General features: G+C 58.7%; 3 protein-coding genes across 8 annotated transcripts in view; 2 read left to right on the top strand and 1 right to left on the bottom strand.

Moving 5' to 3' along the window:
• Positions 1-3735: 3735 nt before the first annotated feature.
• PKLR (pyruvate kinase L/R) lies at positions 3736-10773 on the bottom strand. Of its 3 annotated transcripts, none has more exons than XM_050930082.1 (12): positions 10542-10773; positions 9169-9326; positions 8648-8827; positions 8174-8265; positions 7600-7731; positions 7061-7247; positions 6526-6796; positions 5807-5957; positions 5394-5546; positions 4990-5156; positions 4250-4431; positions 3736-3976 (listed from the first exon to the last, which is right to left on the bottom strand). In XM_050930082.1, exons 2-12 carry the CDS (start codon positions 9227-9229, stop codon positions 3870-3872), a joined length of 1683 nt encoding a protein of 560 aa, XP_050786039.1. In that variant the 5' UTR covers positions 9230-9326; positions 10542-10773; the 3' UTR covers positions 3736-3869. The 3 variants fall into 3 exon arrangements, with proteins under 3 accessions (XP_050786039.1, XP_050786038.1, XP_050786040.1); XM_050930081.1 differs by having other exon boundaries at positions 10028-10773; XM_050930083.1 differs by lacking the exon at positions 9169-9326 and having other exon boundaries at positions 10028-10772.
• Positions 10774-12211: 1438 nt separating this feature from the next.
• On the top strand, positions 12212-16461 carry FDPS (farnesyl diphosphate synthase). Of its 2 annotated transcripts, none has more exons than XM_050930111.1 (9): positions 12212-12405; positions 12820-12960; positions 13108-13188; positions 13353-13475; positions 13824-13912; positions 14306-14378; positions 14650-14727; positions 14820-14954; positions 15984-16461. In XM_050930111.1, exons 1-9 carry the CDS (start codon positions 12283-12285, stop codon positions 16182-16184), a joined length of 1044 nt encoding a protein of 347 aa, XP_050786068.1. In that variant the 5' UTR covers positions 12212-12282; the 3' UTR covers positions 16185-16461. The 2 variants fall into 2 exon arrangements, with proteins under 2 accessions (XP_050786068.1, XP_050786069.1); XM_050930112.1 differs by lacking the exon at positions 12212-12405 and adding an exon at positions 12433-12721.
• A 639-nt stretch (positions 16462-17100) lies between these two features.
• The window catches only part of RUSC1 (RUN and SH3 domain containing 1), a 30375-nt gene continuing 30072 nt past the window's right edge, over positions 17101-17403 (top strand). The window contains exon 1 of one of the 3 annotated variants that reach the window (XM_050930041.1): positions 17101-17234. The gene's annotated coding sequence lies outside the window, so the exon portion shown is untranslated. The remainder of the gene's footprint in view (positions 17235-17403) is intronic. The other 2 variants (XM_050930040.1, XM_050930042.1) reach the window with 2 other exon arrangements.

Raw genomic sequence — 17403 nt, forward strand, 5'->3', positions numbered from 1 at the left:
CCCATGCAAATCCAAATCTAGCTACTGGGAGGGGATGGCACATGGGCGGGGGGAAAAACTGTATCCCCCGAGCCCTCATTGGATCCAGGAAGCTGTGCCGCAGAGGGCAGGCAAAGCCAAAAAGAGAGACCGAGAGAGCTGGGGGCAGAGGCTGGGCTCTCCCTGGGATTTCATTGAGGGCTTGATGGGCCAGCACAATTCTAGACAGGAGGCACTGCAGAGAAGGCTCTCGCTGCACAGAGAGGAAGTGGCCAATGTTAGCTGAACAGAGGGAGCTGGGGGAGGGGGTGGCTTGACTGGGCCAAGTCTGTCGTGGAATTTAAAAGCAAGGATAGAGTGCAGAGTCTGCAGTTTGCCCTTGGCCCGTGCTTCCACCTCAGGAGCCAAGAGGAGGGTGTGGCTGCATTGTACCGCCACCCCCACTCCCCAACAGGAAGCAAAGCCTGGCTGCATGGCAGCAGCAGGGACCCCCCCCCCCCTTCATTTTGGGATTAGTGTTTAATCTTTAGAGTTTTTCTTCCATTTATTAACGCGGGGGCGGGGGGGGGAGTTGATCTTGCCTGATTGCAGCTTGGACTTTAGGCATTAAATGGATTAAATCAAGGTCACATAGGGCACAATGGACTGGTGCTGGGGATCCAAGCGCCCCTGGAGCCAATGAACATTTCTACAGGGAGCAGAACCCTCTGCGGTGTGTGCTGCACCCAGACGAAACCATCCCCTCAGAGCAGGCCCAAAGCAAGTCCACCCGGCCCTGCCCTGGGGCATAGCTCTGACACCATCCACAGGCAGCTGCTGCAGCCTTACAGTAGCTCTCTAGCCAGGCCAAGATGGGGCAAAGCAGAGGGCATGACCCCAAAGCAGTGCTCAGCTGACTGCCAGTGCTGCAAGCTTCCCTGCAGCAGTGTCCTGGCAGGCCCCGATTAGGCCCCCAACACAGTGAGCTGGCCCCTGGCCATACTCAGCTGGGATGCCCAGTACTGCCCCTGAGGCACAGCAGTGTCTGTCTACCTGCCCCCCGGGGGGAGGCAATGGGGAGGGGGGGCTGCACAGCAGGTGCCCATGTCTGTCTGTCCGTCCCCAGACATTTGCTCACTGGAGGCACTAGCAGCAACCTCTCATGCAGAAATAGGCTCCATGACACAGGAGGAGCTCAGCCCTGATTAGCAGGTTTCTTGTTAATTTGATTAGTTCAGATTACGCTGACTCTGGGCCTTAGGCTCCCTGCATCCCAGGGGCCCCATTTAGGAACACCAGGTGTGGCGGTGCAGCCTACCAGCTGTTTGTCTGGATGGTGGTCAGTGGTGCTGACAGCCACCAGGGAGAGGACCCCCTCGCTGGGGCTGGGAATCCCTCTGGAGTAAAGTGCAAGTGAGGCCCTGGCTCTCAGGCAAGAAGCTCAGCCACACAGCTTACACTAGGGTCCTTCTGCTCCCTCGCCCATGCACCCATGGAAAAGGGGGGTGCAGGGGACATCTGCTGGGAGCCCTGGGGCTGGGCCATTGTATAGAAATTGGAACAGGTTCTACCTAACCTGGGGCAAGCCTGTTCTCCTGGGCTTTGCTCCTTCCAGAGGGGGCTCTGTCACGGAGTGTGGGGGAGTCCGGCCCTGCACCCCTCTTCCTGGGACCCACAGTGACTCTCAGCCAGCCAGTAAAACAGAAGGTTTATTGGACAACAGGAACACAGGTTACAGCAGAGCTTGCAGGCACAGTCAGGACCCCTCCACCGAGTCCTCCTGGGCTTTCAGCGTGCTTGGATCCTAGCTAGGATACCCTGAATTCCGCCCACACAGCCCCAAGCCCAAACTCCAACTGCTTCCCTCCTGCCACTCCCTTCCTTTGTCCCCTTCCCGGGCAAAGGTGTTGACCTTTCCCCTCCCTTACCTAGCTCAGGTTACAGTCCCTGGCATCGTCCATCCCCTAAAGTCCTCCCCTGCTCTCCCACTTCCCACACAGACAGTCCCTACTGCATCACAGGCTCCCCTCAGGAGATGACTATGAGTAACCACATCACAGTTAACCCTTTGGGTCCCCTAAGAAGGTGGGAAATTACACTGCCCCGCTGCACCGATCAGCTTTGTGGGTGCAGGTCCCTGGGGCCCGGCCCAGCAGGGCCCTATCCAGGCTGTTTTCTTGCATGCACTGAGGCTGCAGGAAGGGAAAAGAGCATTTGCTCGGAAATGTCATTTCTGCCCATATGGCCCGGGTGCTGGGAGAGCTCAGATTTACCCACCAGCTGCCCAGTTCCTCTGCTTGGGTGCCACGGTCAGGCACCACAGAGAGTGCTCAGGCTAATCACAGCCCCTGGCCTGCCCTGTGGCTGTGAAGAGAGAGCAGCTCCAGGGGCAGGCCCTGCCCCAGTCCAGAGAGGAGAGTGGCGCATCTTGGCCAATCCCAAATCCCTGTATCCCAGAGGAGCAAGCAGCCCAGTTCCCCCTCCTACAATGCTCTCCTAGAGCCTGGTCCTGGGGGGTGTTAGATGCAGCCCCAAGGAGGCTGGTTTTGCACTGATTAGCAGAGACTCTGTCCCATCAGCTTGTCCCTTGGGAGCCAGGCACCTTCCATGGCCATTAGCCTCCAGCACTGCTATGGCCATGGAGAAGCGGGATTGGTGGGATTTAGCTTTAGGGTCCCACTGCCTCTGGGAGCAGCAGCAGCTGGTGAAAGGGATTACAGGGAGTTGGGCAGAGATTGATTAAAGTGAGTTTAGTTGGAGATTAACGACTCATGGCAGATAACAGGGAAACTGCCAGTCAGCACATGGGCATGAGCAGAAATGCATGGGGTGAGTGACCGGGGGGGGGGGGGGGGGCTATAGCACCAGCCCAGCTGCTCCTTGCTCCCAGAGAGGGGAAAACCTCCAGCATCAGCCCCACCCCCATCCCCTAAGCTAGAGCTGGCCCTGGGGAACCTGCAGCAGAGCAAGGTCCTGAGAAAAGGGCAGGTTTCTGGCTGCTTGGAAGCAGGGCCAGTGGAGCATCTTTACTTCCTCTGCCCCTGCCCCAGGATTAGCCCCCTCCCCACACCCCAGCAGGATCCTGGCCCCATAGGAAGCCCCCAGGGGCAGGCACCTGAACATGCTGCAGGGCCCTGGCAGCACCAATGATCCAGAGCCTGACCCAGCTGCTGGGACAGGCTCCCTCCAGCAGCTGTGGGAGGAAGGAGCTAGTTCTGGTAACTTCCCCAGAGTCAGAGCTGGGGAGATATAGGTCTGAGGTCTCAGCCCAGGGCAACTCCAACCCTGGGGCAGGAGCTCCTCAGCTGGTGAAGCACAGGATGGGCATTCCCCTGCCCTTGATGGTGCTCTGTACTGCCCTGGCGACCTCTCCGAGGGTGCCACCCATCCAGCACACCACTGTGTGACTGAGTTCTAATTGTCTCTGCCCCGTGCTTCTGGCCCCAGTCCCAATGGCTCCGGTGCCAACACCCTACCCGCTCCATGCCTTTGTGTTCATCATCCTCACCCCAGCTGCCACCTTCCCCCCGACCCAGGGTCCCCCACACTGCCAAGGAGGCCAGGGACCATAACAGCTCCTGGCTTGACCTCCCTGGGGCAGCGGCAGAATCCTGGCTGGGAGGATGTGGGGGTGTGGGTGGGTGGGAGGTTGTGTTGAGGAGTCTGGGACCTTCCTCCCCCATTTCCCTCTGGGTCTGGGGCAGTCCCTGTAGTGATGTTGGTGATGTATCCACAGAGTCCCTGGGTGGCCGGTTCAGTAATGCCAGGGAAACAGTCTTGGGTAGGAATGTTTACTGGCTGAAGCCTGGAAGCTGTGTGGTACAGATAGGGCCACAGCATGGAGTGAAGCAGGGAGCTCCCAGTGTGGGAAATGGGAGAGAGGGGCTGGGGCAGATGCTTCCAGCAGCTTTTCACGGCACCTTCACCACCTGCATGATGTTGGTGTAGCCGGTGCCAGGTCTCCAACCTGTCACGATAATCACAGCATCATTGGAGCGCAGGAATCCACGCACTCTCCCTGGGGAGGAGAAGGAGCTGGTGAATGAGGGGATGGCAGGCTGGTGAAAGGTCAGGCAGGAGCAGTGGCGGGCAAGGTGGCCCTGGCAGGGTCCCCATGGAGCAGCAGGGGGATGGAGAGCTGGTTGGGCCAGACAGATGGCATGGGGAGGGGATTGCTGGGGGCTGGGTGGAGTGGTTGGGACTAGGCACTGAGTGGGGAAGACTGTGCCAGGCATGGGGTAGAGAAGAGCTGGCTGAGCCAGGCAGGTGTTGTGGGAAGGGTCACATTTACCCATCTCTATGCTGAATTGCACTCTGCGATCCACATCATCTGCCCACACCTTCTGCTGTGCCCCCCGATAAAGAACAGGGAAGATGCCCCGGCACAGGTGTGCCTGGCGTGCCACCTGCTCATTCCGTGTCACGGCGATGATAAGGGCACGAGGCCGGTAGCGGGAGAGCAGCTGTGCAGACCTGTGAGAAAGGTGGGAGGGTAAAAGGAGTAAACTAACCCCAATTCCCATATTCATTCCTTGGATTCAGCCTGGTGTGCGGACTGGATTTCAGATTGGGAGTGCAGTCTAGTAGTTAGAGCAGGGGTCTGGGAATCGGGACTCCTGGGTTCCCTCCTGAGCCTGGGGGGTGGGGAGGGGCCTAGTGGTAAGGGATGCAAGAGGACTAGGAGTCAGGACTCCTGGAGTCTATCCCTGGCTATCACTTATAAGGACCTCAAGTCCTTTCCCCTTTCTGTGCTTCAGTTTCCCATCCATGCACTGCGGATAGCCCTGTCTCCACTGCGGTCTGTGAGATCTGGAAGTGCTGCAAGCTCCCTGCAGAAAGAGCGCTAAACAGGCCAGGGGTTAGTGATACACATTGTTCCATGGGGAAGGTTCCAACCCACTGGTCCCCTCCTCTGTGCTGCTCCCTCCCCTGGGCACCCTGAAGGGTACAGCTTCCACACAGCAGCCTGACTCCATGCTCTCTCCAAGAGCCCAGCCCCAATCCCAGGAGGCCCAGCCCTTCACCTCTTACCTGCCCGAAGTGGTCAGCACAATGATGGCCGCAGCGCAGCACTTGAAGGACGCCTCCACAGCCCCAATGGCTGTCACCTCAGTGGGGTCCTGGCTCAGAGGGGTCACCTTACGCAACTCCTCAAACAGCTGCTGGTTATAGATGGCGGCCTCAGCCTCCCTGGCAATCTGCAGAGAGAAACCAAGCAGCTGGTGAATGAGCTCACTACAGCCAACACACCCCACCCTCCCTACAGCATGCCCTGCTGTGGGAGACTGATCCATGAGCTGGCAGCTCCCGCCAAAGCCACACTCCCACCCCACTGCCTCCTGATGGAAGAGAAAGCTCCTCCCACAGACAGCACCCCTACTCTGCTCTCCATAGCACCAAGCTGAAGCGCTCTTATGTCTCTCCAGGGTACGCACCGCATGCTGCATGTGCACAGCTTCCACAGGGTAGGCCCCCTGGGCTGTTTCTCCTGACAACATGATGCAGTCAGCTCCGTCCAGCACAGCATTGGCCACGTCACTGCTCTCTGCCCGAGTGGGACGGGGCTTCTTGATCATGCTCTCCAGCATCTGTGGGAGAAAGGGAGGGAGACATCAAGGACATGTTTCACACGATGACATGACCAGATACTCATTGCTAGCGCCAGACCAGCACTTCACCCAGCATTTCCAGGTGGGGCCCTGTCCCCAGGGTTCCCAGGCAGATATAGGGGTTGGGGGTTTTGCCTAGTGCCCCAGACCTGGTGGGGCAGGATCTGGAGTCCCCAGCTGGGCACAGAGGGATTGGGTCTGTCCAGGTCAGCTCATGCTACTCAGGGGACCACACTCACCTGCGTAGCACAGATCACAGGCTTCCCGGCACGGTTGCAGCGGCCAATCATCATCTTCTGAGCCAGGAAGACTTTCTCTGCTGGGATCTCGACACCCAGGCCCCCACGAGCCACCATTATCCCATCACTGGCTTCCAGGATCTCATCGAACCTGTAGCCAGGACAGAGCCAGGCTCAGTGCTATGGGCAGGGCACAGAAGAAACCTGGCCCTGGTGTCCACCACCCCAGCCAGCTCACAGGGGATACTGCACTGCTGCAGAGTGTGTTAACAGAACCAGTGAGTCTAGTGGTTAGTGTGCAGGAAGGAGAGTCGGGAGCTTTGGGCAAGAGGAGGGCACAGGTAGGAGTTTCTCTTTCCCATGGCCAATTTTACAGCTGGACAGATAGGGCAGTGTTCCGGAGTGCCCGATTCCTGGGACTGCACCCAGGGATGGGTGGGAGGCAGATGGATTCCAGGTACTGGGAACACAGATACACAGACAACGGGGCAGATCACTCAGTGCAGTGTGTAGCTGAGGGTGATCAGGGGGCAGAAGGACAGACGGACGCAGGGCAGAGATGGGCTCACTGGGGCACAGGAACGGATGGATGCAGCGAGACTGGGAGATGGACATGGGGTGGCCAAGTGCTGTGGGACATAGGAACAGATGGATGGGGGGCAGATGGACACTGGGAGGGTGAGTACTAGGTGGGGCAGATGGGAAGACGAGAAAGTTACTTTCTGACACCCTCATGGTTCTCAATCTTGCTGATGATCTTGATAGCGCGGCCGCGTTCACCCAGCACATCCCGGATGGCGGCCACATCTGCGGCTTTGCGGATGAAGGAGGCAAAGATTATGTCCACACCATGCTTCAGCCCAAAGTGCAGGTCACGGATGTCCCGCTCTGACACAGCTGGGAGGTCAACCTCTACCCCTGGCAGGTTGACCCCCTTGCGGCTGCACAGCATCCCCCCACTTTCCACCTCTGTTATGCAGCTGTCAGCACCTGGCCAGGGAGAGAGTGGCAGGGTAAGGCTGAGACACCCTGCCCAAGGGAGTAGCATGAGGCACAGAGGGGGCAGCATGGAAGCTCAAGCGTGCAGCAAGGGGCACAGAGGGGGCAAGGGTGAGGGAATCACATGGAAAGGGGACAGGTGACTTAGACGGAGGGGGCAGCACAGACATGAGGGGCAACAAGGAGCAGTGCAGACACTCTAGGAGCGTGGGCAGGGAGCCAGTGCAGAGGCCCACAGAGTGTGGGGGGACGTACTGATTTCCTTGACCAGCAGGGAGATGAGCCCATCATCCACAAAGATCTTCCCACCGACCTTGACAACGTTGGGGAGGTTCTTGTAATCCACCCAGATGGTGGCCTGGTCGCAGCACTCCTTGAAGGCATCATCAGTGGTGACCGTCACCCGGGAACCCTTCACTAGCTCCACCTCCATGTTCTCACCCTGCAGCAGCATGGATGGGATTGGGGCTCCATCACAGAGTGGCCTGCCCTGATCCAACCAGAGCAGCTCTGCTCACCGCAGCCCATCCCGCGATGCCCCAGCCCTCCACAGTCACCTTCCCAAGCCTTCTGACAATGCTCCCCCACGCCCAGCACCCACTGTCCCATGTCCAGCTCACTGACCCCTCCAATGACGGTCTCTACAGCACAGCTGGGCAGACACCACACACACACACTTACTCCCCCGCAGCAACCATTGCCCCCATGCCCAGCTCACTGACCCCTCCAAGGACACTTTAAGCAGCAGAGCTGGGCAGACTCCAGCTTTTTGCTGCTGATCTTGCCATACTCACCACTTTCACCAGCCCCGTGCGGATTTCCGGCCCCTTGGTGTCCAGGGCGACGGCCACAGGGCGGTTGAAAAGTGGGTTGGAGACGAAGCTCTCAGTTGCCTCCCGGATATTTTCAATGGATCTGGCATGATACTGTTGGAAAAGAAGGGCTGGGTCTTTAGGGCAGGCACCATTCAAAGGCCCTGTGCCTTGTCCCCAGGGACCCTGCCCCACCCTGGGGCTCTGCACCTTTGCCACAATCCTTACCCATCCTGGGACCCTGTCTTGCCCTTCCCCTCTCCCCAGGGTCTCTGTGCTCTGCCTCTGGGACTCTATCCCCAGGGTGGGCCCCATCCTGGGTCTGCCTCCAAATCTGCAGGAATCATTTCCCACCCCAGCCCCTTCCCCCAGGGCCCTAACATGAGGAATCTTCCTCGTTCCAGCCTCAGCAGACAGGACTGTCAGCCAATCACAGGGCAGGATTGCTCCCCAGCAGTCTCCAGTGGGCAGGATATTCCCCAACTGTGCACTACAAAGATCCCACCACTATCCTGAGAGACTGGGGGTTCGTGGTGTGATGTCCCTCCTCCTGTACCTCATGTGAGCCATGCGAGAAGTTGAGGCGTGCGATGTTCATCCCAGCCTTAATCATCTCCCTCAGCATCTCCACAGAGCGGGAGGCAGGACCTGCAACAGCATGGGGCTCAGGTGAGTACTGCTGATGGGCAGGTGCCTCCCACCCCACCCCCTCCCCAGGAGGTGCCTCACATCTTGTTCTTGTGCCCCAGGAGCTCACCTGTGCTCCTTGCTCCCCCTAGATGGGTCCCTCACACTCTTATCCAAACCCAGTGTCCCTTAGAGCCATGGTTCTCTATGACCAGTCTGAGGACCAGCACCGGTTCCTGACATCTCCCTAACACAGTTTAAGAGGGCAGCAAGCTAGCCCCTGGTATTGAAAAGGTTGAGAAACACTGCCTCAGAGGAACCAGCACCTCCGCTGGGTTAGCTGCTGCTGTGAGTCCTCCCAAGGTTTAACTGCAGCAGTCCATGTGGGGGAGGGGGTGGGTACCTATGGTGCAGATGATGCCAGTATTGCGGGTGGTGACGGGCTCAGAGTCGATGTCCAGCAAACAGAGATGCTTCAGGAAGGTGTCGGCCATGGCCGCTGTCTGCTGGTGCCTCTGGAAGAAGGCCGTGCCAAGCTCCTGGGTGAGCTGGGCCATGTTGTCCAGCAGCCTCAACTCAGCACCTGCTGACACAGGGACAACTCCTGTGTTAGGACCCTGCCGGGGCGCTCTTCCAGGGGCCCTCAACCCAGGCACTGGGTCAGGCTGCTTGGCTGGGTCTCTCTCACGCAGATGAGGCAGGCAGGAAGTGGCACAGCTTATCAAGGCACCTGACAAGTGCCCAGTGATCACTACTGTGCCTCATGATGAGAGTGCTCACAGCATTGCTGCTCCCTGAGTGCTAGAACTCACTGCAGAGACTGGCCTGTGTCCCCAGGGTAATTAACACCTTGTTAAATGGAGCCCCTGGATGATTGCTTCCCAGGACTCAGTGAAGGAGCAGCTGAGCAGGGCATAGACTCACCTTCCATGGTGTGGATCCAGAATCCCCAGGGGCTCACTTGCCCACCAGCTTCTGGCTCCATGCCTCCAGTCACATGTGTCTCTGGGATGGACACTCCCAGCCCAAAGGTCACATGAACAGTTCAAAACTCACCAGATCCAGGCTGACCCTGCAGCTGACTGACAGCACAGGAGAGGCCATTACCCATCCCAGGAGATGGCAGCACCACCTGGGACACCATACAAGCTGCACACCCCTATAGAACAGGGGTTTGGCCTGCTGTCAGTCTGATAATATACAGACCCTGAGGCCTGAGCTGTGAGTGCCACATACTCCCACCCAAACCCTCAAATCTGTCATTAGGCATCCAAGTATCTGCCTGCTGCACCTTCCTCTCCATCTATGGCCACACAAGGACAGAAAGATGCAGAGCTGGAGTTTGTGTGGACAGAAAGGCTGCACCCATTCCAGTCTCAGTGAGAACATGGGAGTCTGCCCCAGCTGGGATAGTACGAAGGGCACATGGTCAGTCCTCAGCTGTGGGGTGACAGGTAAGGCCTGGCATTTCCATCTCAGCCACTGTTATTACTAATGCTCCTGTGGCATTATAACATCACAGACACTCCTCAGGACCAATAGACATGCCCCCCACCCTGGAGAAGGAGGGGTAGGCTTGGGGTGACTGGGAATAGCCCTGGGGAAGCCAGTGGAGTTATACTGCGGGAGAGTCAGGCCCCAGCTCCAAGGACCATCCCCAGGAGGAGAGATGCAAACGTGAGGGCCCCTGTCAGGATAGAGACTGCAGTCTGCGCTCCCCCTCCTCCTGGCAAGTCTGCACAGGATGGAGTGAGCTGCCTGCAGTGAATTGGGAGCCACCCACCTCACTCAGGTTTTGCTGCTGCCTTTCCTTCTCAGCGGGCTCTGTGGCAACGCCCAAGTGAAAAACAAGGAAGTGGAAGCCATTTCCTTACTCTCTGCCAGCCCCTCTTGAGCCGCCCATTCTCAGTCCCTCCTTACTCCCTTCCCTGCTGCTCCCTGGCCCAGGCGCTGTCCCACTCCCGCCTGGGCAGCTGGGGGCATCCTCTTCCTGAACTGTTAACCCAAACCCCATTTATTGGCTCAGCCTAATGCTGGGGTGTCTCAGTTACAGCAACTCCCAGCCCCAATCCCTGCCCCATGCACCACACATCTCTCCCCCAATGCTGGTATGTGTCCTAAGAGCCCCATGGTCCCAATTCCCCCTCTGGGCAGGTGTCAACTGGTTCTCCCATCTGCCTGTTCCTGCTCCCAGGGGAAGGTCACAACACCCTTGCTTTGGCTTCCTGTCCAGGCAGGCGACTGCTGCTCCCTTTGGACAATCAGGCCTGGGGAGGAGAAGGATTATAGGGGCTTACAAGAGTCTGGCACTCCCTAGGGGCTGGGAGCCTCTTCAGCCTCTGGAGCTCAGAATCCCTTACAGACATTTTAGCCCTTCACCACCCCCGGGCTGTGCTTACTGGAGGTGCAGCCCAGAATCTCAGTCCTAGTATAGACAGGCTGCCAACCCCTGCCATGCTCAAGGGTCAAATTCCTTTCGGTCATCAGACCCAATCCCCTTCCCCGTCACACCCAAACCCCTCCCCTCAGCCCCCTCCCCCTCCCACCAACCCCATCCGCTCAGCCCCCACCCCCTTCACTCCCCATCACACCCAATCCCCTAACCTCAGCCCCCTTCCCCTCCCCTTCACACCAATCCCCTCCCCTCAGCCCCCTTCCCCTCCCCTTCACACCAACCCCCTCCTCTCAGCCCCCACCCCCTTCACTCCCCATCACACCCAATCCCCTCCCCTCAGCCCCCTTCCCATCCTCTTCACATCAATCCCAGCCCCTCAGCCCCCTCCCCCTCCCCCTCCCACCAACCCCATCCGCTCAGCCCCCACCCCCTTCACTCCCCATCACACCCAATCCCCTAACCTCAGCCCCCTTCCCATCCTCTTCACACCAATCCCCTCCCCTCAGCCCCCTTCCCCTCCCCTTCACACCAACCCCCTCCTCTCAGCCCCCACCCCCTTCACTCCCCATCACACCCAATCCCCTCCCCTCAGCCCCCTTCCCATCCTCTTCACATCAATCCCAGCCCCTCAGCCCCCTCCCCCTCCCCCTCCCACCAACCCCATCCGCTCAGCCCCCACCCCCTTCACTCCCCATCACACCCAATCCCCTAACCTCAGCCCCCTTCCCATCCTCTTCACACCAATCCCCTCCCCTCAGCCCCCTTCCCCTCCCCTTCACACCAACCCCCTCCTCTCAGCCCCCACCCCCTTCACTCCCCATCACACCCAATCCCCTCCCCTCAGCCCCCTTCCCATCCTCTTCACATCAATCCCAGCCCCTCAGCCCCCTTCTCCTCCCCTTCACACCAACCCCCTCCCCTCGGCCCCTGCCCCCTTCCCTCCCCATCATACCCAATCTCTTCCTCTCATCCCCCTTCCCATACTCTTCACAGCAGTCCCCTCCTCTCAGCTCCCTTCCCCTCCCCTTCACACCAACCCCCTCCCCTCGGCCCCCGCCCCCTCCCCATCATACCCAATCCCCTCCCCTCAGCCCCCTTCCCATCCTCTTCCCACCAGCCCCCGCCCCTTCCCACCAACCCCCTCCCCTCAGCCCCCGCCCCCTCCCCGCCCCTTCCCACCAACCCCCTCCCCTCAGCCCCCGCCCCCTCCCCGCCCCTTCCCACCAACCCCCTCCCCTCAGCCCCCGCCCCCTTCACACCCTAATCTAAAGGGTTAACGTTTGCAGGTTCCCGCCCATAACCCTCCTCTAGCCTCCTCCAATCACAAGGCCCAGTAAGGGGTAGCCCCGCCCCTTCACTTTCTACTGGCTCAGAGTTCTCGATCCCGTCTCATACGATGGAGCTGGCCAATGAACGCTGCCGCCTGCCATGGTCCTCCACGGGGCCCCGCTCCCTTCCCGAGGCATGCCGGGAGTTGTAGTCCGTGGATGGAGGAGCGGCGCTGTCTGCCGCGGGGTTCCGGCAGCGCGAGAACTACAAGCCCCAGCGTGCCGCGCGGCACAGCGGGTCGCTCTCCGAGCGGCGGCGGGTGGGGGCGGTGCCGAGTGGAGACAGGCTGTGGCTCTCCTGTTGCAGGCACCGCGATGAGCGGGGCAGCGGGGGACAGGGCGGCCTTCCTGGGCTTCTTCCCCCAGGTGCTCCGGGACCTCACCGCAGATGGGCTCCAGCACCCCGAGGTGGGCGACGCGGTCGCCCGGCTGAAGGAGGTGAAGCGCGGACTGCGGGGGCTCGAGGTTACCGGGCCAGGGCACGGCTGGGGGGAGCATGGGACCTGGGTGCTAACTGCCGTCTGTAGGCTTCAGAGTGAACGTCTCGCTGCGATGAATGGGGCAGCCCCCTCCCCCAAGCTATTGTTTCCGGCCGCCTGCAGGTTTACTGGACCAGCTATGTTCCGGTCGCTCTTGCTCTCTAGTGTGATAGGTCCCTAGCTGTTGATTGTATGGCAGTACTGTGATAGTAAGGCAAGGCCTTCATCCCTCTGGGACCAGCGAAAGGCTCCTCCTCACAGTGCGTACAATGCAGGTGGGCTTTGTACCTCTCTGCAGCATGGGCAGGGAACTGTGGGATGAGGCCCTCCTGGGATGACTGCACAGCTTCCTTTCCCCTTGTGTCCTCTCCAGATTCTGGAATACAACACCTTAGGTGGGAAGTATAACCGGGGCCTGACAGTGCTGGCTGCCTTCCGGGAGCTAGTGGGGCCAGAGCAGCAGGACCCAGAAAGCTTCCAGTGTGCCTTGACCGTTGGCTGGTGCATCGAGCTGGTTAGTGTTTACTCTGAATCGGGCTCAACCTGGAGCTGAAGATGCTCTTATTGGGGTGGTATCTCAGTGTCAAGGTGGGATTTTGGGATGCAGAAGCTCCGTAATGGGGCCTAGTGCAAGTTTATCTTATAACTCCTTTTATTGTAGCTTCAAGCTTTTTTTGTGGTGGCTGATGATATCATGGACTTCTCACTCACCCGACGTGGCCAACCCTGCTGGTATAAGAAGGTAATAGAGGCTGTTGAGGTCTTAGTGGGGGCACTGGGGCGGGTGAGAATGAGGCTGGGGTGCCTGGGGTATTGGGGGAGAGGTGGAGGAGTCTCTAGAAAGTGGGCATGGGGGTGCCTGTGTGGCTGGGCCTGCTGGTGTAACCTGTCCTTGTTCTGTTGCAGGAGGGAATTGGTTTGGATGCTGTGAATGATTCCTTCCTCCTCGAGTCTTGTATCTACCAGTTGCTGAAGAAATACTGCCGGGGGCAGCCCTACTACGTGCACCTGCTTGAGCTCTTCCTGGAGGTGGGGCTGGTCCCTGTGCCCCAAGATCTCCCATCCTTGGGTCACCCCCACCTCACTGCACTCAAAGGCACTTCAGACCTTGTTCAAATCTCTCTGCTTTGTTCTTGGAAAGTCTCTGCCTTTCCTGTGCATTGCCCTGGGGCTGCATCCCTGCAGCACTGGAGGGGAGTGCCTGTGAGGCAGTGACAGTGAGATGGCAATTCCTGCCCCCACCTTCAGTGATGGTGAGGAGGTGGGCACTCAGGCTCCCCATGTGCTGCCTGACGTAGGTAGCTCCTGGGTCTCTTCTCAGAGCATAGTATGAACGTTGTCATGTAGGGTTGGGTTCATAACATCTCTTGTCCCCAGACCTCGTACCAGACTGAGCTGGGACAGGCACTGGACCTCATCACTGCTCCGCCTGGCCACGTTGATCTTAGTCGTTTCACTGTGCAGAGGTGAGGTGCTGGGGCAAAAGAATCCTGCCTGGTGAGGGAGGAGTGGAGTCCTCGGTTCTCTAGGTTGAGAGGTGACCTTAACTCTCAAATAGTCCGGTCACTTCGGAGTTCTGCTAGCTCTGTCTAGCTTGGGAGTTGTCAGAGAGGGGTGCTTACCTCTCTTCCAGGCCCATTGGGCTCTGGGGACAGCCCTGCAGGAGCAACTTATCCCTCCAAACTAGCTGGAGAAGGGACACTGTCTCCTCAAGCTGGGACACTTGATTCCCCTGTTGCGGAGCAGGACTTGTACCCGACCTGTCCCACAGGAAGTGACCCTAGTGTCTGCACCGAGCAGATACAGGGACTTAAGTTGACCTGAGGCCAGTGTTACTGAGTGTGGATACTGTCTGGCAGGTACAAGGCAATCGTTAAGTACAAGACCGCCTTCTATTCCTTCTACCTGCCGGTTGCAGCTGCTATGTACATGGTGAGTGTAGCTCCAGCTGCTGGTTATGTGGGTTCAAACAGCAATGCAGAGGCCATGGGGTGTGAGCCAGGCTGGACAGGGGGTCCCATGTTAACAGGCGTGGGGATGGGGGGGTCTGGAAGGGGTGGGAGGCTGGGATGGAGGGGAGCTGGTGTCTGAGGATCAGGTGAAGTGGGGAAGGAAAGAAAGGTGGTGGGGAAGGATATAACAGGCTGGGGGATGCAGGTGCTGGAACATGCCAGCGAGTGTCTCAGCCCCTCCCGTCTCTCAGGCCGGCATTGACAGCGAGGAGGAGCATGCCAATGCCAAAGCCATCTTGCTGGAGATGGGCGAGTTCTTCCAGATCCAGGTAGGAGACTCCTCCCTGCCCCAGGGTGTTCCTGGGCACTGGGACTGGGAAGCTCACAGTGCGGAGGCCTGTAACTGGCTCTCTGCCCATAGGATGACTTCCTTGATTGCTTTGGGGATCCAAACGTGATGGGTAAGATTGGCACTGACATCCAGGACAACAAGTGCAGCTGGCTGGTGGTGGAATGCCTGCACCGTGTCTCGCCAGAGCAGAGGCAGCTCCTGGAGGTAACAGCAGCAGCTGGGTAGAGGGTGGGGAGGCAGCTTGGCGTAGGTGGGAAACAGTCCTGACCCTGAGGCACCAGCTTGGCTCCAGCTTTGTTCCCCTAGAGTGAACCTGTTGGCAGAACAGTGAATGTGAATGTGAATCTGGAAAAGCTCGCTACTCATGAGAAGTCCTGCCAGCAGACCCTGACACCTACTAGGCTCTAATAGTCGGGGTTTGTCACGGAGTCCCTGGGCGATGCTCTGGAACTGCTCCCCACAAAGCCAGGCAGGGCTTTGGGGAGCCTCCTCTCCCATGGAGCAGACTCTTGTCAGAGCAGGAAGCTTACACGGCTTCACGTCCTGGATCTCTCCTGGGAGCATTCAGCATATGCCTCTCCATGCGCTTCTCACAGCGAGTCTGCCCAGGCGGCGTCCTAGGGAAGCCAGAGGGTCCTGCACCTCCACTTTGCAGTCAGACGTGACTCTAAGCCAGCCAGTAACACAGAGGTTTATTAGATGACAGGAACACGGGCTAAAACAGGTCTTGTCGGTTCAGCGAATGGGATCCCTCCGCCGGGTCCATTCTGGGGCCCAGAAAGCCAGACAACCCTGTCTGCACTCACTCCTCATCCCCAGCCAGCCCCAAACTGACACCCCCTCCAGCCCCTCCTCCTCTGGGCTTTGTCTCTTTCCCAGGCCAAGAGTCACCTGATCTCTCTGTTCACCTTTAGCTTAGGGGGAAGGGCCCTGACCATTTGTTGCCTGGGAGACAGAGTGTCAGTGATTTATGCACACTGGCCTTTATCCCACCACCTAGAGACTTAAGAAATGCATTGGGGAAACTGAGGCACCCACACAGTATTCAGCGGAAGCATTAAGAACAGTCCCACTTTGTCACAGGCATCTAGAAATATATAGTGCTGAGTCCTATGGCAGGAGGATGCAGAGCCCAGAACAGGGGGCGATGATGGCTCCCAGTGCAGCTGGTTGTGGCAGCCAGCAGCTGCATTCTGGGCTGGGCCTTGTCTGACCGTGTTCCTTGGCTTCCAGGAAAACTATGGGCAAAAATCGCTGGAGAAGGTGGCCAGGGTGAAGGAGTTGTATGAAACTGTGGGCATGAGGGAAGCCTACCAGGAGTGTGAGGAGAGCAGCTACCGCCGCCTGGAGGAGCTGGTTGAGAAACATGCCAACCACCTCCCCAAAGCAATTTTTCTTGGCCTAACCGAGAAGATCTACAAGCGTCAGAAATGACGGGGCGGGGTTGGCTCCTCAGGGCTCTACCAGGAAAGGCATTGACAGGCCTCCTTCCACGAGGCCCAGCTTCTGGCATGGGAGCTGACTCTTCAAATTCATCTGCTGTGGGGAAGGTGATGCCTCCCCTGTGCCCATTCCATTGAGGATGACGAACCGTATACTGTCTGATATGGTCTCTTGTTGGAGTGTGTGGGAGAAACTGCTGTCCATGTAACAGATCAACTGTGATAGCAGAGATGCAAAGCATTTGTATCAATAAACATAATTTATTGTAGCTGCTGCCTGTGTCATTATGGGGGGGCACCTGGCCCTGAGAGCCTCTGCCTCTCTCACCAGCACACCTGCCTGCATGGAAGGGAAGGGGGAGCGTGACACCTGTGCCCTGCTCAGCTGGTGTGAGCAGTTTTGCTGCCTATCTGGCCTGGGGTGGACATGGGATCTGGTCCCAAGGAGCTCAGCTGGCCCAGAGATGAGCTGGTGAACTGCCATAGAATCTGACCTAGCTGCACCACTAGTGTTCCTTTGGCAGGATGGGCCTGGGGAAGGGGAGCGTCTCCAATCTGGCCTCTTGGTAAAGGGCCTGTCCAGAGCATCCGCTCTCATCCCACCTGAGCAGGCTGTTGGGGAGACTCCCGCATGCAGAGGCTCCCAGGGAGTGAAAGCTGACAAATGAGCAAAGCAGGTCGTAAGGGTGGAAGGACAGATCCAGGCTGGCGGGTTGTAAGCACTGGTTTCCTTGTGAGGATGGAGGGTTGGGTTGGTAGAGGTTCTCTTGTGCAGGCAGTTCCTGGATTTGCAGCCAGTGCAGGGTATTTCTGCAGTGTAGGGGGGGCGGACAATGGAAGATTAGTCCAGGCATGAGGATGTCTGCAGCCCGGGGCAGGGAGGGTTAATGGCAGAGGCTGGCGGAGGATGGATCACTCATCACTGGCTCCTCCCTGCAGCTGGTGAGCTCAGCCGAGCTGCTGCAGCCTCTTTCTCCATCCCCTCCAGCCGCAGAGCCATCCCAGGAGCTAGGCAACCGTGCGCTGCCTGCAGCAAGGACAGGTGAGCATCCCCTGTGGGACACAGCATGCTCCAGCCTGGCTGTGCTGCCAGTACCAGCAGGGAGCTTGCCAGGGCATTACCCAGCTGTGGTGGGAACCCCTTGGTCCAGGTGCGGGACTCACACCCCTCAGGGGGCCGGTCCCCAAGCCCCACAGCGCCCTGGTGGAGC

Source organism: Gopherus flavomarginatus, chromosome 20 (assembly GCF_025201925.1).
Source record: "Gopherus flavomarginatus isolate rGopFla2 chromosome 20, rGopFla2.mat.asm, whole genome shotgun sequence".
NCBI lineage: Eukaryota > Metazoa > Chordata > Testudines > Testudinidae > Gopherus > Gopherus flavomarginatus.